A 25,026-nucleotide genomic window follows, 5' to 3' on the forward strand; every position below is an offset into this window, starting at 1 on the left:
TGCTTTCCCAGGCCACAAGCAGGGAGCTGGATGGGAAGTGGAGTTGCCAGCATTAGAACCAAAGCTCATATGGGATCCCGGCGTGTTCAAGGCGAGGACTTTAGTTACTAGGCCACCACGCTGGGCCTGAATCCCATTTTTTAAGGCTTGAATTATTTCTCTCTAAAAGCTTTTACTATTCCTCATCCAACAGGATGCCTTGCTCCAAGACTTCTACACACATCTGGCCCCAGAGGCATCTGTGATAGGGCATAAACTGTGCTGTGAGCACCTTGAGAACTGTTGGTACGTTGAAGGTAGTCAATGTCTTATCAGATTGAGAGTTTTCTCACTTAACTGGTATCAGTGACAAGAATGTCCAAGGCCCTACAGGGGAAGTGATCATGGAGTTTCTGTGTCCTCTGCCGCACCTGGAATCAGGCATGATCAAAGAGCACAAGGTAAGAGAGACACCATAGGCCTGGCAAGTCTTCTGTTCAAGATGTCCCTTTCCCGACACAGCCATTGGCAGGCTACACGGCCAGCAGCCCTGGGACACATGAAGCCCACAGGAGAGTCCAGGATTCCATCACTGTTTCTTAACTGTCAACCTTGGTCAAGTCTAAACCTGCTGGTCTGGTTTCTCATCTGGAGGTGAAGACTGAGGAAGTCAGGGTACCCTTCGGCTCCAACAGGTGCTGCTAGACTCACATGAAACCCATGTGTCCCAGCCACTCACCCACAGAACAGGAGCAGCAACAAGGCAGAGCAGGCACTGCTGTTAAGCCTCAGCAAGCTCTGCAAATGTTCAGGGGGCTAAGTGAGGGGCAGATCCTCCCAAACATGGCCACAGAGCAGCCGAGGTGTGAGCAGACAGGCTACATGCTCCACAAAGTCAAGGTTCTCCTTCATACTTCTCTTAGGCGTACACGGGTCAGCTGGCCACATTCACCGCCAGCAGGGAGCCCACCACGGCCTGGCAATCCCAGCCCCCAGGAGCCTTTTGGGGGAGGAGTAGGCTGCAGGAGTTGGGAAGAGGAAGTAAGCCCCAGCGACTACACCAAACACAGCACAGGAATGGCTGCCCATTAGAACATTTATTTCTCAGAGAGAAAATAAGTTTCCGACAGTTTTATTATAGTAGGTAAAATTAACTCTGGTATTCTTTACAGGCATAGAGTTTTCTCTGTTTATTACTTCTTATACCATCTGTTATAAACAACTCTAGAAAGCAAATAAAGTCACTTTCTACAATAAATAGAGCATCATGTGCTTCACAGCAGACGCGACAGAGACACGCAGGCCCCATGCCACAGCAGGATCTGAGCCGTTCTCGGCCTAGCAGAGTGTTTTTAAAAAGGAGACTCAGAGACTGGGAGGTTCAAAGAGACTGAAAAATAGACTAGGGAGAGAAGGTGGAGGGGTGGGGAGTGGAAGGAGGAGATAGATAGCAAGGGGGTGGGGAAGAAAGCCCCGAGACCGTACAACACAGGTTAGACAAGGGTCACAGAGTCCACAGTGGACCAACTAGCCGGGGAGAGGGGACACGCTGGCTCCTGGAGATAAACCACACTGTGTAGTCACACACTGGAGGACTCAGACAAGGCCAAGCAGAGGCCTGAATAATTTAGAACAGTATTTTACAATTATATACACCATGTTCTTCCCTAGCCACATGCTGGATTCTGCTTTTTATTATTGTACAAAATCCAAAAACCCGTCCTTTGTGTTAAAGAGAAGTTTTGGTGGTTCCCTTTTAAACTCTGGCTCGTGTCCCAAACATATTAAGAAGTTGTGGTGGTTGGTTGGCTGTATTCTTTTTTAAAAAGTTGAATGTGCAAAAATGGCAGTGATCTCCCCCAGTGACTTCATTTTGTCCAAAACTCCCCTACGAAAAAAGTTAAAACAATTAAAAAGAACGTCAGGTTAAAAATCAACATGGCGATCAACAGCCTGCAACCTGGCCCTGCAACTTTGGTGCTTAATTAAGAGGTGTAAAAAGAAAACGTCCAGGAAACGATGCCGAAGCCTCTGAGAGGTGTGTTGCTTTGTCAGTCAGCATTCCTCATTCACAGTTTTGGTATCCTTCTATCGTTGAGAAAGTGAAGGTGGGGAGGGCTTCAAGAGAAAAGGGGATTGGGAATAATAGGGTTGTAATCCTTAGAGTTGGGATGCAAGAGCAGAGGTGGGCAGGGCAGAGATGCTGGAGGGCAGGTGTTGGTCCACCCACAGTGGGGAAGAGAGGCTGGGACTGTGGCACAGAAATGGGACAGCCCCCAAAGGGGCAAGGGAAGGACAGTCTTCACCCAATCCCCTCCACATCCAGGTGAGCCGATGGACGTTCACACCCAGCCTGACAGGTGCACCTACCTCAGCCTACCTCGAGGGAAGACAGGGCAAAAATAGGAGGGCCCCTGTCGCAATCTACAAGGTGCACCCACACAGCCAGGTCTTGGCAGTGGGGTCTGAGGGGCGCTGTGCTGGTACCAATGTCTGTTTTGGGGAAATGGTCTCTGTCTGTACCCTGAGGAGTCTGGCAGAGCAGCTGGCCTTCAGGGGAATGCAACATGAAAGGAAAAGACCAGCTTGGGCATGGTTCCCATCAGTTTGGCACAAGAGCAAAAGAAAGGAAAAGAACATGAGAGAGAGAGAGAGACTGGCCCAGGTGCAGGGGATGGGACAGGAAGACGTGTTAAAACAGATGACAAGGAGAGAGCAGAGCTCAGGGGGATTGCCCACGGGATCCTGGCGCATCCATCCACAGCATCTCTGGGATCACTGTCAGAACCTCACCCATCCTGAGGTGTTGGTAGTTGGGAGGGGAATGAAGAGGGCCAAACAGCCCCTCATGGAACCCAGGACTTCCTTCCTGCCTTCTAGCCTGGGTCCATTTCCTTGGCTGGGCTCCAGCCCCACACGTTTCCACTTCTAACGGGTTCTTCAATAGAATATCCCGAGGGACCTTGGGTAGGAGTTTTTGGCACACAGCAGGCCTGCCAGGGGAACCATGTATTGGTTGAACTGAGGCCTGGCTCTTGGTAGAGACAGGCCCAGTCCCTGGCCTGCCACAAGAGGGGGAAAGCTGCTGGCTATCCACCTGGCTTGGATTAGAAGAGGCTTCCCTGGGTCCCTTGGACAGAAGCAGGGCAGGTGGATGCAGGCCCAGCTTCGCCCTCACAGGTAGCTAGAGGTGACGAAGGAGTGGGGCCCCCGGACTCGGCTCAGATGGATCATGGCGCGGTCGTAGGCCACCTGCACAGACTTGCGAATGCTGGTCTTACGGCCTTCCAACATCTTGAGCTTGTCCACAGTGTCTTCCACACCCAGAGGTAGGACTTTGTCCCTTGGAAGCCACTGCCTGAAATGCAAGCACAGTGAAAAGCTGGACCATGGGGAGTCCCACCGGTGCTCTTCTAAGCCCACCTGCCCAAGACCAGCCAGACCAGGAGGTGGGAACAGAAGCTACCAGGAACTTGACAGCCACAAGGCCAGGATGAGACCTGTTTGGCAGCCAGATCTTTCTCTGAGCTCTGCTGAGGGGTCTCAGGGCTCAGGGATCACCAAGGGCCCATCTCTCTACCCTGGGACTGGCCGATCCCTGCCTTGGGGAACCGGGGAGCTATAGCTGAAGCTGTGGAGCCGATACTACGCTCTGTCCTCATCTCTGATGGGGCCTTCACTGCACGGTGTTTCCCTGTAAAGCTCCTGGCAGGACTCTACCATGTAGCTGGCAGCAGTTTTCAGCACCCCATCCTTGTGTGCAGCCCAGTTCTGGCTTTGTGGTCTTTTTACTGATCTGAGCCTCGGCTTTCTCATTTGCAAAAACAGATTGTGAGAAGGTTAAATGCAACTCATGTATGTAGTAATTTATTAGGATCAGGAGAAAGCACTCCACAAATGGCAGTTATTCTTCTTGTGATCTTACTAGCTGGTTCTATCTCCTCAGTCTATGGAGGCCGAAGTGAGAGCTTCTCACACTGATGCCAAGAGTAGCTTTAAGGTATTTATGAACCGTGAATGGGCAAGTCCCTTCCAGTGGACACCGCACTGCCCAGAACCCAGTAGCACTGGCAGCCAACAGGCTGGGGCCTTGCCCAGGAAACATCTGCTAAGGGAGCTGCCTGGATCCGGGAGAGCTGCACCCACTGACTAGCTGCCATGGGGGTACAGAGGCACAGCCCAATTCCCAACAACCTCTAACAAACCACCGAGCTCTACACTGCCCCCAGGGATTGGGCTGGGACCTGTTTCAAGCACACTGGGGGTCAACACACATCCCTCCAACTGCCAATACTGTATCTCTCACCCATCTCAACCAAGCTCTCCCTGATTGGCTTCCTGTGTAAATCCCTAAGTCAGTGTTCCCCAGGGAACTCAATCTTGGCGATCTCTGACAGTAAGTCACTATTCCCACGCACGTGCCAGCTAGCTGCTGTCAGGGAAGAGCTCCCACTCACCTGGGCAGAACCCCAACCCTGGCAAACCCTCAGCCACTTACCAGGTCCGCTTGTTGTCAAAGAAGAGGACAAGGAAGAGCTTCTCTCCAGCCTCTGCCTGTCTCTGTTCTCCCAGCTTCAGGACGTCCAGTGGGGGCACGGGGATGGGGACACCATTGTGCAGCAGGCCCTCCCGGGGCATCTTGGGGTCGATGATCTGGAGGCAGAAAGGGAGATGGGCACTCAGCGGGGGAGGGCAGAGTGAGCAGAGACATCCCCCAGCTGTGGGATCCACTGCTGAGGCACCCCACACCAGGGCTATGTGGAGGCTCAATCCTGTAGACAGCCATGTGATGAAGGGGCTACCTTTGCTATGACCCTTGGCACCCTGAAATGGCAATCTTGACAGTTCCCCAATCTCACTGTCCTCATCCTCCCACTCCTGCCCAATCAGTCCTTCTGAGGAAGGAACCTACACCCCAAACTACCAGATCCTAGAGTTAAAACAGAAGCAACAGGAAACCCTCATGCCCCAAGACTGCACAGGGCATCTTTACTGGTCATGCTAGATGGGCACATCCTTTTGTCCCGATGTCCTCAGAGATAAAGAACAGAGGCCATTCTGTTGCTAACAAACTCCCTTTCAGAACGTTTTAAATTCACTTCAGTGGCCAGGGGCCTGCCCCAGGTATGAAAGCTCTAAAGAAAGCTGTGCATCAGCAGGAAGGACGTCCTTCCAGCTGTACTGAACATGACCCTGGCTCCTGACCATCTTCCTACCTGACCTCAATCCTTCCTGGCCTAGGGCACGCCCCTCCCTCAGAGATAATAGCACTCAACCACCAGCTGGCAAAGGATACGAAGGCACAGCCCCATTTCTTAACACCTCTGAGAAGCCACTCTGCTACAGATACAGTGTGACACCTTCATGGTAAGATCAGAAAGGTGGTTTGGTGTATAGCTGGAAGACTGAGCTCAGAAAGGTGGTGCAGAGGTGAGAATGATGTGATTGTAAACAAGGGCCAATGGAGGTGGACATTTCGAGGGCAGCAAGGGCCGTAAGGGCAGGGACTGAATCCACTTATTCAGACCTTTCCCGGCCTCTGGCCCCTGTCTAGCTCAGAACAAGGTACTTGGCAAAATTCCCGGCAATATCAGCACAAAAGAATTCTCCAAGTTGATGAAGCACTTGCAGTTTCCAAAGCTCTTTCTTAGTCATGCATCACCTCCATGCGAGCCCTTGCTGAAGATGCTGGCATGTGTGCCGACAGGTGCTAGGAGGCAGAGGAAAATGGCAAGCACAGGAGAATGGTGCATCTGGTTCAAGCCATGAGCAGGAGCAGGAACAAAACCAGACTCCTGGACAGGGCTTGGGCTTGACTGCCCCCTGCCTCCTACACAGACCCTGCTTCCAAAGCAGCTGGCTGACATCTCCATGGACAAAGACCACAAAGTCCCGGGAACTGACTGAGCAGGCCGACTTCTCCAGCGACGGAGCAACCTTAACTCCTCCACCCGGTCCCATGGGCCTCTCCTCATAATCAACTGCGCTGACTCTTTATCTCTGGCTGCCTGCCAACTTCACCACCTCCCTCTCCAGATAAGCAGCTGAGAGCAGGTGCTCCGGTTAAGGAAGGACCACCCCGACACCACCTGTTAGTAGCGCAATTTGACCAGGACTCTTATTTCTGTCCTCCCAAAACTGAAGCTAAGGGTCCTGGTGAGAATAACCACACACCACCCTCCCCAAAAGCTTCCTGGATAACTAAACAAGACAGTGCGGCTACTCTGAAATGTTGTGCCTTGATGGTTCCTGCCTTGGAACCCAGGGTGTCTGCACAGGGTGAAAAACTTCCCTTCAAGGCAAAAGTAAGGTAGATAAGTCTGGCACATGGGACCAGCTGTCTCATATCAAAATAATAAGCAATGGTTCATTCACTCAGTGAAAGCTACAGAGAGGCACAATATAAAAAATGTTTTGTGATAAAAATTAATTTGTTATATAATAAACACATGCATAAACTATTATTCACAACTTTAACATTTGAACAATAGCAGGAATGCTCAAAGCAAATGTGTCAGAATGTTGGGATTCATGCTGGTTTTCCCCCCTTCTATTATTCTAAATCTTCTACAACATGGTGCATTACTTTCACCGAAAAAAAAAATCTGCTTAAAAGACAAACACCAAGAAATTAATAAATAAACCAAAAAACAGAAAGATTAAAACTATATTCATTATGGCTGCAAATACATATTGAAGTACACACAGGAAAAAGACTGGGAGAGCATATACCAAATAAAGACACAGGTTGTGTTCAGGTGGTGGCTCAATTTCATTAGTCATGAAAGAAAATGTATGTTTAAGAAGGTAAATTAAAAACAACAATAACGACTTAGTTTTAGATTATCTTTCTTACAACTGTGAGGTTTAAAAAGAACCCAAGACTGGCACAGCCCTCATCAGTTCATTGTTGATCAAACTAGAGGTCCTGTCTGGCCCCTGGTGGAGTCGGGCAGGGCCAGGACTAGATCTCAGGCTGATGGACCCCGGTGTGTATTTCAACATCTGTGTCTGCTTAGGGAGGACAGAAGGCAGACCAGCCAGGTTTCCACATGGCTCCTGCAGATGCTAGACTGTCTTTTGAACTCCCATTGTCTTATCTGTCCTAACAAGACAGCTCCTGCCCTCTAAAGGCGCCCAAGCATCACAGATGTGCAGGAGATCGAAGCCCAGAACTGTGTGTGTATGTCACAGGGAGGCATGATGCTTCGCAACCCTGGCTACAGATCATCTAGGAAGCCTTTCAGAAAAATATTCACACCCTAACAGTCTAATGTAATGTAATAGCTGTTGGGTGGATCTGTGTTATTTTACAAATTCTACAAAATGATCCAGACCTGTTCCACAGGTTCAGAATCATTGGTGTCTTCCACAGCTGAGAAAGAGCTCTAAGAAATAACAAGGTGGTAGGAAAGGAATTTTTAGCTACTTATATTTTGGAAGCAATACAAAGCTAGCTACTATTGGTGGGAATATAAACTTTCAGGTAATTTGGCAAATTCTTTATATAATTTTATATGGACTTTGCCAAGTAGGTACACTTAAGCATCCTTTCTAGGTGTGCACAAAGGTAAGATTACTACAACGGTGATTATAGCCAACTGTTTATCTCAGTGAACAGTTCACAGCAATCAAAGTGACCAGCTAGGGAGTGGTTAAAATAGAGTCCATACAACCAAAGATGATGCAGTCATGAAAAACGATGCTGATGAAGAACATCTGAAGAAACAACAGATAATGACATAAGACTTGCAAGTTCGTGGTATGCTAAATGAAGGGGAAGTTAAAAACTGAGCATTGTCTCATATTATATGCACATTTGTGCATTTTAAAGAGGCCGGGTGGAGAAAGACCAAGTTTTCCCTGAGAAAATAGAACTGTGGATGATTTTAAATTCAGTTGGCTTGGGATACAGATTTTAATATCAAGAATTTTGAGTTCTGGGCTCAAATTCCAGTCTTGCCACTTTTCAACTAGATGATCCTATCATTGGTATCAGGTTTGGGTTTTTTTTTCCCCCTGCAAAACAGGCACAACTTTACTTTCCTAAACAAATAAATAAAAGCTATCACAATCCTAAGGACTGAAGCCCACGCGGCAGTGTGCTGCATTAAAGCTGCCACTTGGGGTGCTGGCATCCCATATGCAGTGCTAAGCTGGTGTCCTGGATGCTCTGCTTAAGATCCAACTTCTTGCTGATGCACCTGGGAAGGCCATGAAAGATGGCCCAAGTGCCTGGGCTCTCGTAACTCCCATGGGGGACCAGGATGCTATGGTCCTTTGGGGGAGTGAACCAGCAAACGGAAGGGAATTAAAGAGTGTCTCTCTTTCAAATAAAGTTAAAAAAAACTACTAAGAACTCCAGTTTTGGCAAGCTTTTGGCCTATTTTAACTGCCCCCATTTGGGAGCCTTGCTGATTTGCCCCACCCAGGATGGGAGTCTATTGGAGGACATTGTGACCCTAGGTCAGCAAGCACAGGATTACAGTTGATTGGATAATATTTGCATGAGACCAACCGAATGGCTATCTTTTGTATACCTGATTGGATATCATTTGTATAAGAACAGTTGCGGGGACAGCATGTGTATGAGAACACTTGGTGGAATATACAAGACAAAAGGAGTTCCAAAAAAAGTATAGAAACTGTTGATAGGTTTTGCTGATCAGCTCAATACCTCCTCCCTTATCCCATATGACCCTCAGTGTATAAAGTCTGATGCCACTAATAAACTTTGGCTTTCTGACCATCAGTCAGAGTCCACATGTGCACCAAGTCCATCCCTGCGGGACAGCGAAAGGAGTCAATCTCCCCCTCCCATCTGCAGCTAAGGGTACCCTGAGTCTCACTACTCTGTGCTGGCTTGGTCAACCAAATTAGCCCCCAAAGCAAGGCAAGGGCCAGAGCGGCCCAGAGGAGGTAGGAGGATGGCGTCTGGGGCAGACTCACCAAGGCAGGGTAGGAAGGATAGCCTCGGCACTTGGCCCACACCAGCTCCAAGGGTTCCAGGTCTCCGCGGTCTTCAAAGGGCAGCAGGAGGCTTCTGCCTGGGGGTGGGGGAGGGGAGGAGACAGCTCGAAGGGGACTTGCAATGGTGCCCAAAAGACCTGCCTGTGGGCTCCATGTGACTGGGGCGGTGCAGGAACAGGTCAGTGATATACCCTCCACCCTTCCGTTGCCCTGCCCTTTCCTTCAAAGTCATTAGACCAGATCAGGGATCGGCAAACTCATTCTGTAAAGGGCCACACAGTTTTAGGTTTCATAGGCCGCGGGCTCTCTTAACTATTTAATTCTGTTGCTGAAGAAGCATGACTATGTCTCAATAAAACTTTATTTTGGGGTATTGAAATCGAAATTTCATGTCACATTCACATATTATGAAATGTTATCCTTTTGATTTTTTCAATCATTAAAAAAGTGACATTAAAAATTATATATGTCTTGGTTCATGGGCCACACAAACACATAGAGCAGGTCATAGTTCACCAGTATCTGAACTAGAATCCTGGGGTGGCTTTCCCTGGAAAAATGTAACTGTCTCATCCCTAAGGCCTCCAGCTTGGGCAAAACCACACACCACTCTCTGGGGACCCCCGGGTGGAGAGTCCTTGTGGCCGACTTCAGGGAGGACACCCTGGGAAAGCCACTTGTAAAAGTCCTTTCCTGGTGGGGCTACCCTTGGCTATCTGGGTCACATGAGTGCATGGTCCTTGGCAGAGCCAAGGGGGTCTTAAGGTCCTTCACCAGCCTCCTTCTGTTATAACCCTGCTCTCAAATTCCCCTGCTACCATCCCATGACTGCCACTCCCAGAGCAGCCACTGCACCTCTCGGGAGTATCCTTGGTTCTACACCCTGTGCACGAACACGCAGGAGTGGGTACTACAAAGGCTCTGAATGCCCAGGGGATCCTCCCTTTCCTTCCCCAAGCCTACAAACTGGGAATGAAGAGGTGATCACACTCAACCAAGGAAAAAGGCCCAAATCTCACAGATGGAAAACTAATTTCTAAAGAGACACTATCATTTATCATTTTTTAAAATGCACTGAAATAATGAGGTATTGTTTTGATCTTCCTGAATCAACGGCAATAGCAATCAAAAGGTAGCAAATCCCATACAGAAGGGACAGGCTGAGATGCAGCTGGCGTCATCACATGCTGCCCAGCACAATCCTTTCAGAATGTCACTTGGGAGGTCCACCTCAAGAGCCATTTAAAACAAAACAAAGCAAAAGAGTGTGAGTCATGTGCTCCAGTAAATTCCTTCCCTGGGAACTTATTTTTTTAAAAAAAAACTTAAAAAGTGAATAAAGGAATTTTGAACAAAACTATGGACATATGATATTCTATATAATGTTCAATGTTGGGAACAACTCAAATATCTAACACTAGAATGGATCAGTATACTAGAATGCATTGGTTGTTAGAAACATGGCTCCAGTAGTATGAAATCTAGAAATATGTCAATGTGAGAAAAGTATGGGACAACAATTAAAAAAAAAAAATACAGACGTGCCTGTGCTTTGGGTCACTACTGTTAAAACTGTGCCTAAAGTAAACAGAAGGCAACATGAAGAAATGAAGAAAGGGGTAACAGGATGGAACTCCGGGAGCTCAATATTCTTTGCAAATGTCTTTATATGATTTTTAAAGGAAGGATTGAATGTCACCACCAGAAGCACAAAGTACACCAAACCTCTCCTGGTCTTGACTTCTAGGCACTGACAATCACAGAGGGTAATGGAACAGAAAAGCACGCACTCATCAACACATGTACAAGAAATGAATGCTTTGGGTAAACAAAGCAGTGCGGAAAGTAAGGAGAGAAGAAAAGGCCTGCTGCCTGTGTGTCAGATGGAAACTTCAAACCCAGGGCAACCAGAGTGTGCACAGATGCACAAGGGGAAGCCCAGAGAACAGCCCCCTCTGACCTCCCACCTTAAGCACCACCCAGGCCTCTCCTCCTGGCAAGGCAGCCCCTTAGTCCAAGACAAGATCCATAAAACTACAGGGTTATGTACGTACTAATTAACTCAAGTGAGCACAGACAGTATCTATCAAAATAACAAAGGCACACTTCCTTCAGTTTAGCAGTTTCACTTCTACAGACATACTCCGCATGGATACAGAATGACCCATGAACAAGACTGCTCGCTGCAACACTGATTATGATAAATAAGTGCAAACAATCCAGTGTTCATCTTTCAGAGGGCTGGATAAGCAAATGATGGAACTCCTAAATGAAGGGGCACTAGGTAGCCAATAAACAGAACAGAAGGATCTCCAAGACATGGAAGCACAAAGGTTCCTCAACTTACAATGGAGTTATATCCTGGTAAGCCATCAAAAACCAGAACAGCCAAACTACCACAAATCAGGACTGGTGTGTATCACTAACTGGAAGAAAAAAGATAGCTTAAGAGGATATGTGCATGTCAGGCTCCTCAACTTGTGTTATTTTGGCTTGTATACATGATGACTTCTGGAAAGACATAAAACTGCCTACAGAGGATGCCCCAGGGAGAGGACTGTTGGCTTTCACTAGACACCCTCTTGTACCTTTATGGCTCCCATTACCAGGGGCTTGTATTATATATTCAAATTTAGAATAAACTAAAAAATATAAAACCAAGAATACGAATGACCTGAGAATGAGGGCCATCTCATCGCCCAGGGTCCGAGGCTTTGGGTAGCTCAGGGACCGGCTGTCCGTTCTGAGCCCCAGCAGTGCAGCGGCTTGCAGGGCCGGCTCCTTGGGAGGCCCAGTGCCCCCAGCTCCACCTGAACACTGCTCCTCACCTGAGCCATTGTAGTCAGAGTCTCCGTTCACACCTTCCAGGAAGGGCACTCGAGACAGGGCTGGCTTCCCACGGCTGCGTTTGGGGGGCATCAGACCACTACATACAGAGCAGGGAGAGAGGGGTGAAATGAGCAATTTCAATGACTAACATGACCACTCTTGCTCTCCCATCTCTGACAGGAGTGGAGCTGCAAAAAACCCGTCAGGGAAGCTGCTTTCTTACCTTCCCCCTAAAAACTCACACTAACCCACAACACTGAACAGAAAGCTCCCATGAGGCTTCGAGGAATCACATCACCTACATGGCAGCAGTCCGTCTGGTTCCCTGCTCGGGGACCCAGAGTTTCATAAAAAGGTCCCACCAGCCACTTGTCAAAGCAGCCTGACCATGGGAGAGGCCATCTCTCAACTCTGCGGTTCACATGGCTTCGTCTTTCAGAAACCAATCTATTTTTGAAGAATAAAAATTCATCTCTTTTCCAAATTTTCTATAATGGATATGTCTTACTTTCCAAATTAGAAGAGATATTTTTAAATTGGGAGGGAAAAAAAAGTCCTCTTTTCACTTCCAAATGGTTTATGTGTGAAAATTTTCTTGGACAGAGACAGATGGATTTTTTTAAAACTAAAAAGTACACCACTTATTTTTTTTAACATGGCTACTGCAAAGAGGTAAAACATATATCAGACCAAGACTAGTAGCTAATAAGCAAAAAAATGAGAATGGTGATACCACAACAATGGTACAACTAAGACCCACCCTAACCCATTAGCGTTTTTAAACAGCTCCCTGTAGGATTTTGACCTAGACTCCACCTCATCTCACAGGCCCTGGTTAAGAAGATATGGCCAGGGCTTTTCTCTAAGTTTTGTATGTATAATCAACATATATATTTGTCAACTAAAATACTACTTGAAAGATAGGTTGATAACTTGCAGAAAAGTAGAAATACTTCAGAGCCCGGACAAGCAGCAGCCAGGGCAGGAACTATTAAAGTTCTCCGAACTGACTGAATCATCATCTCAGACATCAAGAAAACTCTGTGAACTGAAGGTCAACGAATCACAGTCCTTCAGTAACCACTGGTTAGGGTGAAATCTTTTATCCCTGCTAGTTAAAACTAGAACTTGTTGAGGAAAACATAAAATGTACCCAGTGCACCTTAACAGGCTTAGAGACTGAGGTCTTACACAAATGTAAGGTGCTAGTTAATTTTATTAGGGAAATCTTCTCAAACCATTCACATCATGAGTCTATGAACACATATTCAAATACATCATCAGGTTAGGGCACAGCCATGGGCCCTTTAGAGCCAGACTACCCGGGTTAAAAATCCAGCTCCTCTCCTCATTGGTTCTGCAAAGTTGACCAAGTTCCTTCTGTGGTGTAGGTCCCCCACGCGAGACTGGAACGATTTAATGGACTAACACAAAGGAAGCACTCTGTACAGCGTATCTACCATGTGTTCAATAAATGGCAATTGTGGTGACTGGATGATGGACAAAAGGTTTTAAGGTGCTGAAGTGCGACAGACTACTAGTGTTTTATTCTAGAATGATGAGGTCAACAAAACAGACAGGGTCTCCAAACTTGTTCTGCGTGTTCCTGATATGTTGAAAGAGCGCAACTGACTCAGTTACAGACTCCATCTCAGCCTCCTCTCCCGTTACCCAGGCCCTAATGGACATCCCAATTCATAATATTCTTGTTGACTAGTTTAACATCCATCCCTCTTCCTAGAAGGTAAGCTCTGTGAGAGCAGACTTCTCCTCAGTACTCAGAATGCCTGGAAAACAGAAGGTGTTTCATTATCAGTAGTTGAAACTGACCCACAGAAAACGGGTACAGCCTCAAAACCTCAACCCACTCAGAAAATCATCAGAAAAGATAAACCCAAAGGTCCAGTGGGGAAAGCCTGGTGGGGTGGCTAGTGACCCATTCTCCCAAGAAATACTAATTCTGGGATTATGATTCCAGTCTAATAAATAAGATCTTCCTTTGCACAATTACTTCTATCCACAGTACTGGGGGCAGGGAGCAGTGTGGCGGGTAGAATCCTGCAGTTGGAGCTTTTTAATCTCCTATTTAAAGCCCTGAAATCCCACCAATGAACACAGGGTTAATAAGGTATATTCACTCAGTGGATTTGTTCCTAATTGAGCAGGGAATCAAGAGGAATCAGTGGCACAGGACTGGAGTTCCACAGAAGTGCAAGCACCCCCTCTGTCAGCAAACTGACCACAATGTGGATGGCTCTCAGGTGGGAGCAGCGCCCTTCGTGGGATGAGAAGAGGACAGTCAAGGGCTCAATGGGGACAGTTTGGCAGCCCCACTTCTGCCCTAATACCAATAGGACGGACTTACGGCTACCTTGTGTTTGAAGGGAGTCGGGAATTCCAACCCATGAACAGACTGGAAGCACCCTGCAAGATTCTGCAATCTCTGCCTCTTTGTCTAGGCCAAGTAACATTTTTTTTTCCTATCTACTCTCCCTGTAGCTTTGGAGGCTTCGTCAGGGAGGGAGAAAGCTAGAGTAATTCTGAGACTTTTTTGTGGGGGGGTGGGAGGAAATCTTAGGGGCCAAAAACGAAACCAGTCCAGGTAGGAAGGCAGTTAGGAGTTCCCTGTAGACCTAACAGCCAGAGTGGAGTGAGCACCTAACAGGACATACTAAGCCTGCCCTGGAAGGGCTTCAAACATCAGCCTGCGGTCCTTCTGGGCTGTCCTGGGCTCATTTCCTCCCTCACTCTAAAACCAAGACCCATTCAGCAGTCTTGTGGAGCTAGGACAAAAATGTTGCTTTTGGGACCGTCGTGTCTAAGTTCTCTCTAAGGTCTCTCACTTCCAGGAATTCCTCTCTCCCTTGTGCCTTGCAGAACACAGGACACGCAGCAGGGGCTCAAAACAAACAAACAAAAAAAAATTGGAAGAACCAGGTTTCTGGTCTCAGGAACAGGAGTCTTCTCTTCATGTAAAACAAGGAGAAAAGAAACCCAATCCTTCTTAGCAAAAAGCTGGCAGAAGAGCTGGGGTGTTTTTTTTTTTTTTTTTTTTTTTTTCCCTGAATAAAAGACAGTTCCAAATTTCCTACCTGCTCATTTCCTATCCTTATACCTCCTGTAAATGTCCTTGCTACCTATCATGCCCCCAGAGATCAGGGGCAAAACCATGTCTGTATCAAGTTAGATTGTGTGTGTGTGCACATTCAGTGGGCAAAAGGAGATTCTGCAGTCCCCACACCCTAAAGCCCAGATGCAGCCCACAAGCCCTGCAAAGCATCAGGACACCTCTCAGATCAGACCCGAGAGCCAACAGTCACCCTGTTTCCTAGGAGCTCTGGTGTTATGGACCAGAGGCCTTAGGAAAAACCAAAGGGAGGAGGTGGAAGAGGGGATAAAGGGAGAGTTGGCAGAAATGCTGAAAAAGCTTTGGGGACAAGTGTTCTTACCTGCAAGCTTCAAATGCCAGTCCACCACTGAGACCCAAACTACACTCCGAGTCAGATCCACTTTCGGTGTGTTTGCCAAAGCCGTTGGTCATGCCTGCCAAGGACACACACAGTGAGCCTGAGCACGTGGAGCCCCTTCCCCTGACAACGGGCTGCAACGTGAGGCAGCTGCCTCAGGAGGACTGTAAGAAGGACTGGAGAAGAGCGATGCCCCTTTCCCCTGGGGAAAATGGGCCTTGGACAGTGGAGAGAACCTACCAGAGCAGAGACCACGGTGTGAGCAAGGGGCCACGTTCCTTCCCATGCTTCTGCTCTACCCTTACGGAAATGCAGCACCCAGTTGACTACAGAGCTCCTGTCCTTCGGCTACAGACGTAACTACGAGTTGGCTCATGAGCCCTAGCGGGATCCACTTACAATTTCAAACCTCAATCATCAGGTAGTCTTCTCTGTGACTTTAGGGGCCTACCTCTCTTATCTCCTCAGAAAAACACTCCCACCCTCTCCATCACTCGGTTGGCAACAGCCAGGTACATGATACAGGCTCTGTGTTGGCCTCACTCTCAGGTATCTGGCAGGGCTCAATAGGGAGTGAGAAGACAGGGAGACTTCTTAGCACAACTTCACTAGGGCAGAGCTTCTTGGGTACCTTAGCTCTGGGACTCATGAGCGAGAGTCAGAACCCAGGGTTCTGGGTGGACTCTGAGGTCCAGGACCCTTTTTCTTAAGCCTTGGCCTCTCCTCCCGTGAAGATGACTTCTTTCCCCTTGTGGAGAGTGCTCTTCAGCTTGAATAAAAGGCCTGTTTATTGCTGACACTTTCAAAGGCAAATGAAGGCTGGTCACCCCAGGGAAGTGATCTTACTGTGAAAGACGTCAGCTCTACAATTCAATTTCTAATCACACACGAGTCCTGCTACTCTGATAGCTGAGCCAAGAGCAGTGAAAAGATGGGTGAACCAGACACCTTATCAGAGAGTTGGAAATTACAGACATGCTGGCCAGAATGTTGTTGAGGGCAGGTGTCTGAGCCAAGGTGTCTTTACTTTGACCCGGCTCTGTCTCTAACATTAGGGCCCCAATTTAAATCGGTGAAGCCAGTTAGCTGTGCCTCACCTATAAAAGATTAATACGTTTTCATTTGCTGTGAGATTCAATTAAGGTTGTGCAGAAGCATTCCTAGTACCATGAAGCATGAACAACGGGGCTGGCTGGGTAGGGGAAGTGCTGAGCAATATCACCAAAATCCCACAGCAGTTGGCTTCCTTGGACAGGATGGGTCTGATGTTTCAACTTGCTTCCCAATAGCAGGATCTTATATTTTTCATGCACAGTATTCTCTGTGTTTTTTTTTTTTTTTTGAGCCAGTTAGAATTGGCAGGATTACAAGAGTTCCTATCCTCTACAGATATATGCCAAGTGTTCTATGTGGGCCACTTCCAATTTTGACAGCCTTGCTTGCTATCACTTGCTTCCATAATGGACTGAAATAAAAGAACAGGCTCAGAAATGTCAATTCATTTTCCCCAAGTTACACAGCTGGGAAGAAGTGAACCCAGGGAGATCTTACTCCAGTCCTCAAGGGCCTGCCTCTATATACCAATCCTCTGCCCTCACACAGGGAGGCTTGTGCCAGATGGGGAAGGTGTTTTGGGCAGGAGGGCAGGAAGAAAGAAAAGTCAAGTGTTGGCCACACAGTCCAAGGCCACAACATCAAAGCACATGAGAAGGGAGAAAGGAACAAAAGCTAAGAGCAGCCCAACCCACCAAACAAGCTGGCCTTCCCTATCCCACCAAGACTAAACAGCTGTCTGGCATTCAAGGCTGTCAACAGCCAGACCCATCCCACACATCCAGCCTTGGCTGCTGTGGCCTCAGGAAGCCCCTCTCCACAACCTTCCTCAGATCCTGTCGTCCCCCGAACCCCACAGACCAGGGCTTAAATCACCTACCTCATCTGTTCCTTTCCATTCTGCCCTCATCCCGTATGATCAACTTCGGCCCTGTCTCCTCAGGAAGCCTTCCCAACTTCTTCCCTGAACACCTAACTACAAACTTCATTCAGCACCGTGGTTCCTCTGCCCCTTAGAGGAAACCACATTGTTTCCCTGCTACACTATGGACATCTCCAGAGCTGGAACTGAGTTTGACTCATTATCCATTAGTGACCAGCTGGTGCTGGGCATGCAGGACCCTTGAGTGACCAAACCCCCATTACCTACCTCTGAGACCTTGTCTCCTCCCTCTTACCCCAGCTCTATCCTCTGCTGCAGCCATACTGGTTCCCCTGCTAATCCCACCTCCTGGGCCTGTGCGCATACTAGTCTATTTTTTTGGAGGGTTTTTCCCCCAGACATACAAACAGCCATGTCTTCAACTCCTTGAGATCTTTAGTTAGAAGTCAGCTTCTCAGAAGATCTCTCTGTACCACCACCCCTGCATTCCCATCCTTCTCTAGTGGATTTTTCTCCAAAGTGTCCTCATTTGCTTTTATCTGTTTTCCCTACTGGAGAGATTTTTGTCTATTCTGTTCAATGATTCCCCACCACCAATCCCAGTGCCTAGGATAGTGCCTGATATAAATAAATGACAAACGGTCTGAATAAAGGTAGGAACCATTTTACCAAAACAACTTTGCACACTCCTAAGCACTGAAGTGCCAACACAGAGTCTGGCCTTCTGAAAACACTTGCTTAGAGACCCTTTTCCTAGGCCACAGCTCATGTGCCAGGCCCAGCTGTGGGCTTAGCAGCCCCCAGAGCTACTACAGGGGCCATCAGGGAGATGGGCAACTGGGGAAAGTGCTGGCAGATAAGGCAAAGCAGGAAAGCAGGTGAGAAGGAGTGAGAAGTCACAGGCAGGGTCACCTGTCTCTTCCTCCTGCTGGGGGGACCTCTCCCCTTCGCTCTCACTACAGCTTCCGCTTCTCGGCCGCTTCCGGGAGTGGTGTTCGTCTTCCGTACTGGCTGGAGAGGCAGGAGAGCCCACCATCCCATGGTCCTCGCCATTCTCCAGAGCCCCATCTGGGCTCCTTGGCAGCTTAACCCCGTTTTTGGCCTTCTTAAAAAGGATGGACGTGCGGCGGCCTACGCCACTATGCAGGGCACCAGGAGGGGAGTCAGGGGCCATGAGGGACAGTCTGTTGATTCCATTGTCACTGAGCAGACGCTGCAGGGGCTCGTTCCCTAGCTGCAGAGGTGACTTTTCCAAGAGTTCATCTTCTTCCACCTTTCTGGCCTTGAGGAATCGGCTTGGAAGTTTACTATCATTGATGGGTTTCAGAGTTGGGGGGTCCGGGGGAGATTCTTGCTCAGACAAGGAAGGCGCAGGCCCAGTTGGCTCCAGGGTTGGTGGGGGAGGCAGTCTGGAGTCATCTGTTAGACAGAAAGAGAATCTGCTTGAACATTTTAGAAATAGTCTGCCACCATAAGGCACATGCTGACACTGATAACCAAGGACCAAAAGCATGGGCTGTTATAAACCTTGAGATACATCACTTGTCTTGGATCTGAGGCTAAGAGAAATGGCTCAAGTTTTTCTACATTAGCAGTTTTTAGTCGTTGTCATGTATTAGAACCACCTAGGAAGTTTCTTTAAAATTCCAAGTCTAGGCTCCACCCTAGGCCAACTAAAGCCAGATCTTTAAAGATAGGTTGTTTTGTCTCCTCACCTACCATCTTGAAACTATTAAAAATTTGGACTTCCAAGCCATCACCCAGACCTGCCCATCACAGTCTGTACTGCCAGAGCCCGGTGGGGAGTGTAGACACAGGCATATGGCAGCTGCCACATGGGGAGCTAGGAAGAGTCACAATGGACACACAGCCCTCTAATGCCAAATGCAACCTGCCAGCCAAGCATTCTCTGTCAACCTAAAATAAAATGGGTCATGCCTTGAAACATGGGCCCCTATCTTACCAGACTTACTCAACATTTTAGACTATGTAGGTAGCAAGTCTTCTTAGCCAAACTTCAGGCTCAGTTTCAAGAGCAGACAGGAAACAACTGTGTTCTCAGAGAAGGGAGGGGGGGAAGATGGGTTTGTGAAAGTCACTACCCTAGCTGTCATACAGCCTGGCCTCTCTGCTTGGGATAGGCCTATAGACCCAGCCAGCTAGGACAAAAACCTTGGAGCAGCTCAAGAGTCCACACCATCCTTTTGATCTTGTCTTCTCTTGCTATCTCCTATTCTCTAACCTAACCTATGGAAAACAAGATAGGCTGATGTTTAACGGGTATGTATAATACCAAATAACTACAAATCAGGTGCAAAATACTGAAAACATTTCTTACCTGGCAGCTGCCAGGATCCATCACCCAAAACTTCCTGAACCTCCCCACAGTTCAGCAACTAAATATTCCCAACAGGAGCCCAAACCAATACAACAGTCTATACACTTTGACTGGTGGTTAAATACTTTAAATACAACTCCTGAATGAATGTGGAGGGATGGCTTCTGCTTACCACACGTGTCAAACCTAAACTTAAGAAAGAAATGATATATATAAAAAAATAAAATAAATAATACTCCCAATACAAGATGTCAGCTTAGCCTTCACCCCAGCCCCTGCTGCCCATTCCTTTCTCTCACCTCTGTCCCCATCATCTTCTGGTTCCTCCTGCAAGGCCTGCTCCAGCACAGCTGCTTCCCCCTGGGGTCCTGCGGGCAGCTCCCCATTGGACACTATCTTGTTCAGCAATGGTGGCTGTGGTGGTGGTGGTGGTGGCTGTGCCAGCTTCTGCCGAAGGGCGTTGATCTCCCGGCGCAGCAGGCGGACACGGCGGGTACGGGCCCCGCTAGACCGCATGGCACTCACCAGGTCCAGTTTCTCCAGCAGCTCCTTCAGCTGCACTTCTGGGGACAAATGGGCTCGGTTCTCTGGGATGAGGATGTTGTCCACTGCCAGGAAGAAGGGGGGACAGAAGGGGCTGAAGAAACTGCCCAGCCCAGGGCAAGGGTAAGGGGGCTGAATCCTTCGGATGCAAGTGTCACTGTGGGGCTTTGGCCCTGCAACACCACTGCTCACGAAGCGGCCAGAGACAAGGTCAGGACCAGGGAGTCGGCTGCAGGAAGCAGTTCACAGTCACAATTAGGGGCTTCCCTGGAGCAGGCATGAGATGGCTTGGCAATCCCCTGGCCTGAGTGACTGTTTGCCAGCTACCAGAGAAGCAGAAAGCAGGGGCAGGGAGGATGTGGGGCTCAGAAGCAACTCCATTTTTCTGGTCCTCCACCTGCACTCTTCTGAAAGAGCCAGACGCACACCAGCACTGCAATGCCCCCTGCCCCAAGTTCCAATACCATCCTGAGAGCATCCAGGAGAGGAAGAACCCTGGTAAGGCTTCAGCTTTTCAAATAGTGAACACCTGGTTCCTCTCTCCTACCCTTCTAGAAATGCTCAGTGCATTGGTTAAGACTTTAATCCTTGGAGTTATTCCAACTACAAGCAGATACACCACAATCTGCAATTACCCCCCGTTTTGCTCCGACTCAGCCACAAGGCCCACCCTGATCCCTAGTACACAGGGCTCTATCCCTGTGCCTCCTCGTGTTCCCACTCCTCCCCATTAATCCCAGCTTCTCACCGTCTTCCCAGGAGAAGCGGTAGAAGTCCTCCAATTTGGGTGACTCGGGCAGGTGGGTGCCCCTCTCAGGGTCATAACCGATGTTCTCTGCCTGCCGCCGGGCATGCCGCAAGATTGCCCCTCCCAGATCCCGTAGACGGACAGCTGCCCGGTGGAAAATTGTGTCTTTAGCATTATACTTCATGCAGTTGGTAACTATAAGGTTAAAGTCCTCCTCAAACTCTTCCAAGGTGCGGTACAGGTGGGACTCCAGCTTCCGCCTCATAGTAGAAAAATCCATTGGCTTGGATATGAATTCCAGGTAATCTGGAACCTAAACATATAAAACCTGTACAATTACAACAACCATTTACTAGCCAAACAGACGCACCCTTCACCAGCAATCTTGGTCTTCCTGTGTCGTGGGCTGGCTATACTGTGCTCACTCAAGGGCCCCAGATGCCTGGCCCACCATGGCCTACCGCTGATCCCTCACCACAGGCAAATCCACTACCAGCTTTGCCAGACTCCCCCCATCCCAGGTTTGTACACCTATTACTCATTTCCTTGCTGTCCTAATTAGGTTCCAGTTTCTAATTCAGGATGGGATCATTGCTTGGGACGTGGAGGAAACTTGCCTCACTGAGGTTGACGGGTTCGGCGAAGATATGTGCAGGATCCTTCTCCTGCAGCAGGTCCAGTGTTGTCCTCAGCAGAACATTGAATGGCATCAGCTCCAGCTCCATCGCAGCCTGCTGGATCTTGACCTGTGCAGGAGGTGGGGACAATCAGGACATCCCCTGCAAAGAGGCACTGAAAACTTGTCTTGGTAACTTGACTTTCACCAATCATGTACAACAAAGTTTTCACTGGCTATCAAGCTGACCAGTACCTAAGGAGCCAGCATAATAACCAGGAATAATGATACCAACGGTGCAATGGTTTCATAGTGCCCCCAGGGGCTATTATGATGGCATGGCAGGTTAAGCCATTGCTTATGATGCTGGCATCCCCTATGGGAGTTCCAGCTCCTCAAGTTCCAATCCAGCTCCCTGCTAATGGGCCTGAGAAAGCAATGGAAGGTGGCCTGCTTGTTTGGGCCCCTGCCACACCAGTGGGAAACCTTCAGGAAGTTGCTGGCTCTTGGCTTTGTCCTGGTCCAGCTCTGGCTGTTACAGCCATTTGGGGAGTAAACTGACTAATGGAAGGTCTCTTTCTGTGTCTCTCTGTAACTCTTTCAGATTTTTTTTTAAGCCACAAAGGAAAGTGTCTGCCCAAATTTCATGTGCTGGAACATTAACTCTCAATGCAAGTGTTAGCAACTAGAGCCTTACTGGGAGGTACTAGAATCATGAGGCCAAAGTGGAGAATTAAGGCTGTTCTCATGGGGTAGCTTCATCTCTATTTCTCACACACACACATGCATGAGCACACATGGGTGGCTTTGTTACCCACCAAGGAGGTGGCTGTGACACACACACACACACACACACACACACACACACACACACACACACCTGTCTTCTGTGCACTCCCTTGTTCTTCCACTTAACTACCTTGGGCTAATCATCACAAAAGCCCCTACCAGATGCCGTTACCACACCCTGGGATGTCCCAGCATCAAGAATTTTAGGCCAAGTAAACTTTCCTTCATAAATGGCCTAGTCTGTAATATTCTTACAGTTATAGAAAATCGAAGATAAACACCACCATTTTGTGACTAATACCCTCATATCAAGTACCAAACTCACAGCAATAATAATTTTAATTAACACCTTTACAACACCCCCCTGAAAAAAGATACGCTCTACTTGGTAACATCACCCACAGACTAGTGGCTTCCTCAGGAACAGGTCCTCCTTCTCTCTTTCTCAATTCTCTGAACCAGAGATGGATCGGGAACATAACCTAGAATGGGACCACACCTAGAATGGCGCTGACAATTTGAACACACGAAGGCCCAGAGAGGTCTTCTATGGTTACCCATGCCAGTGTGGTGAAAGCTACAGGCTCAGAGGTGGAAACCCACGCTACTGCTCTGCTACAGTTAAACAGTCACACACAGTTTGGAGGAGAGAAAGGGATCTCTTTAAGCCAGGCCTCTGAAGCTTGCTATTCCTGGACCACAGAGAATACTTCTGGTTTGCCAATCTTTCAATAAACACTATTTATTCTTTGTCATATGCAATACACTATCCAGGGAGGCGAAGAGTTGCCCATAATAACATAATAATAGCAGCTGACAATCCTATAGCCTTTACCATGCACCAGGTTCTACTATAAGCTCTTACATACTAAGTAAGTCATCTAACCCTTACAAGCACCTTATAGTGTAGGCACAACTATTACCTCCACACTACAGATCAGGATATAGAAGCATTAAGAGATTTGGCAACTTGCTTAATCATATAGATAACCTACCAATATGTGGCCCTTTGTCTGCATTCCACAACCACTCTGCTTACCCATAACCCCTTAACCTTAGCAACTCTTAGTAACAGCTTTCTAGGTAGTCTCCAGACTCTAGTTCTCTAAACCAAGGCACATGGCGCCATAGCTCATGTTCCAAACTTATAAGCTATGCCACCTACCTCAACATTCTCCGTGCCCAGGGAATTAGATGCTCTTAGAACAGACATTGGAAAGGTAAATGACTCAAGACCATAGCTTTTTTTTTTTTAAGATGTATTTTATTTATTTGAAAAGCAGAGTGATACAGAGAGGGAGAGGGAGAAAAGGGAAGAAGGAAGCCTGAGAGGGAGAGGAAGGGAGGGGGAAGAAGAGGGGGGGGGAGAGAAAGGAGGGAAAAGGGGAAGCAGAAAGGAGGGGAGAAAAAGAAGGGTGAGGAGGGAAGAAGGGAGGGAGAGTGACTGATACTCCATTTGCTGGTTCACTCTCCAAATAGCCGTAAGGGGTAGGGCTAGATCAGACCAAAGTCAAAAGCCTGGAATTCCATGGGAGTCTCCCCTGTGGTGGCAGGGGTCCAAGCACTTAGATCATCTCTTGCTGCTTTCCCAGGCGCTTCAGCAGGTAGCTAGCTTCAACCAGAACTTCAACCAGTGCTCATACAGAATGAAGGCATTCAAAAGTGGTAGCATAATCCACTATACCACAAAAATGGTCCCAAGATCTTCAGCGTTTCACAGCCAAATAAGAGCCCCTCAGAAGTCTCATGGCAGAGATTATAAACCCACTACGTCTAACTCAGGCCAGGCTTTCCCTGAGATTTTCTGAACCAGAAACTCCAAGGATGAATGCTAGATATACAATATTAAGTTTATACTTGACACTACCAGGAGCCAAACTCCCCAGTCACTGAAGATGTCAGCAGGATCATACCCAATACAGAGCAGCCAGACCCTGAAGCATGGGACGCTGGGCAAGAAGGGGAATTAGAAAGCTGGTACCACGTGGTCTAGCCTCCCAAGGGCATACTCAGAGCATGAGGAAACCCCTCGAGTTGGCATCCAGGGCTTCTCCTTACCTGCTCCCGCTTGAGCTTCTCTCTCTTCCGGATCAGCTCAATCAGCAGCCGAGCCCGCTCCAAGTCGTGCCGCAGCTTCTGCCAGTATTTCAGCTCTTCCTTCACCGCACTCGTCTTCTCATCTTGCTCTCGCTGGGGGAGGCAAGAGGAGGAGCTGTGAGCCTCCTTCCGGCCCAAGCCCTCTCTCCATGCCTCAGCAGACAGGGATCCTGTCCCCTCTCTGGCCCCACAGACCTGAGTCCCCCACCCCCATTCCCTCTCTAGGCAGCACATGTTCCCACATTGTAGTCCAACAATCATTGCTGGAGGCAGACATTGGAGTGCTCCCCACAACTCCCAAGGATAACCCTGAACAATCACACCCCTCAGGGATGAAACAATTTCAAAACAAAATGAAAGCTACCTCAGGGATAGAGAGAATTTCTCCCTAGAGATGTGACTTCGCTAGAAAATGAAAACAAAGTAAAGTTCTTACTATATGCATGTAGGAAGTGCCTTGAACGTTTTTTTTTGATAAAACACAAGGACAAAAGATTTTATTCCTTCCCTAGAAGAGGCTACAGTTGTATTTGAAGAAAGAAAGAAACTCAAAGTTTCAAACATGAGAAAACAAACGAAAAATGAACATGTAAACTGAATATAAAATACTGAATATGCTTATCAAAGCTGAAACAATGTCACAAGTATACATGTATCAAATGCCACATGATACTCCAGGAATGCATTAAAATTTCAATTACAAAATGCTAAGAG

The 25,026-nt window shown here is 48.0% G+C and overlaps 1 protein-coding gene across 6 annotated transcripts in view; it reads right to left on the minus strand.

Annotated features, from left to right (window-relative positions):
* Positions 1-1,055: 1,055 nt before the first annotated feature.
* Positions 1,056-25,026, minus strand: part of BRPF3 (bromodomain and PHD finger containing 3) — a 34,373-nt gene continuing 10,402 nt past the window's right edge. For 4 of the 6 annotated variants that reach the window (XM_058663952.1, XM_004590320.2, XM_058663966.1 and 1 more), the window contains exons 4-13: positions 24,274-24,405; positions 21,428-21,556; positions 20,811-21,123; positions 19,819-20,127; positions 18,094-18,600; positions 15,228-15,321; positions 11,778-11,875; positions 8,929-9,026; positions 4,478-4,632; positions 1,056-3,337 (exon numbers count right to left, since the gene is read on the minus strand). In XM_058663952.1, coding sequence (XP_058519935.1) covers positions 3,154-3,337; positions 4,478-4,632; positions 8,929-9,026; positions 11,778-11,875; positions 15,228-15,321; positions 18,094-18,600; positions 19,819-20,127; positions 20,811-21,123; positions 21,428-21,556; positions 24,274-24,405 — 2,019 coding nt within the window. In that variant the 3' untranslated portion in view covers positions 1,056-3,153. Of the gene's footprint in view, positions 3,338-4,477; positions 4,633-8,928; positions 9,027-11,777; positions 11,876-15,227; positions 15,322-18,093; positions 18,601-19,818; positions 20,128-20,810; positions 21,124-21,427; positions 21,557-24,273; positions 24,406-25,026 lie in introns of those variants that run through there. The other 2 variants (XM_058663976.1, XR_009245355.1) reach the window with 2 other exon arrangements.

Source organism: Ochotona princeps, chromosome 1 (assembly GCF_030435755.1).
Source record: "Ochotona princeps isolate mOchPri1 chromosome 1, mOchPri1.hap1, whole genome shotgun sequence".
NCBI classification, from domain to species: Eukaryota; Metazoa; Chordata; class Mammalia; order Lagomorpha; family Ochotonidae; genus Ochotona; species Ochotona princeps.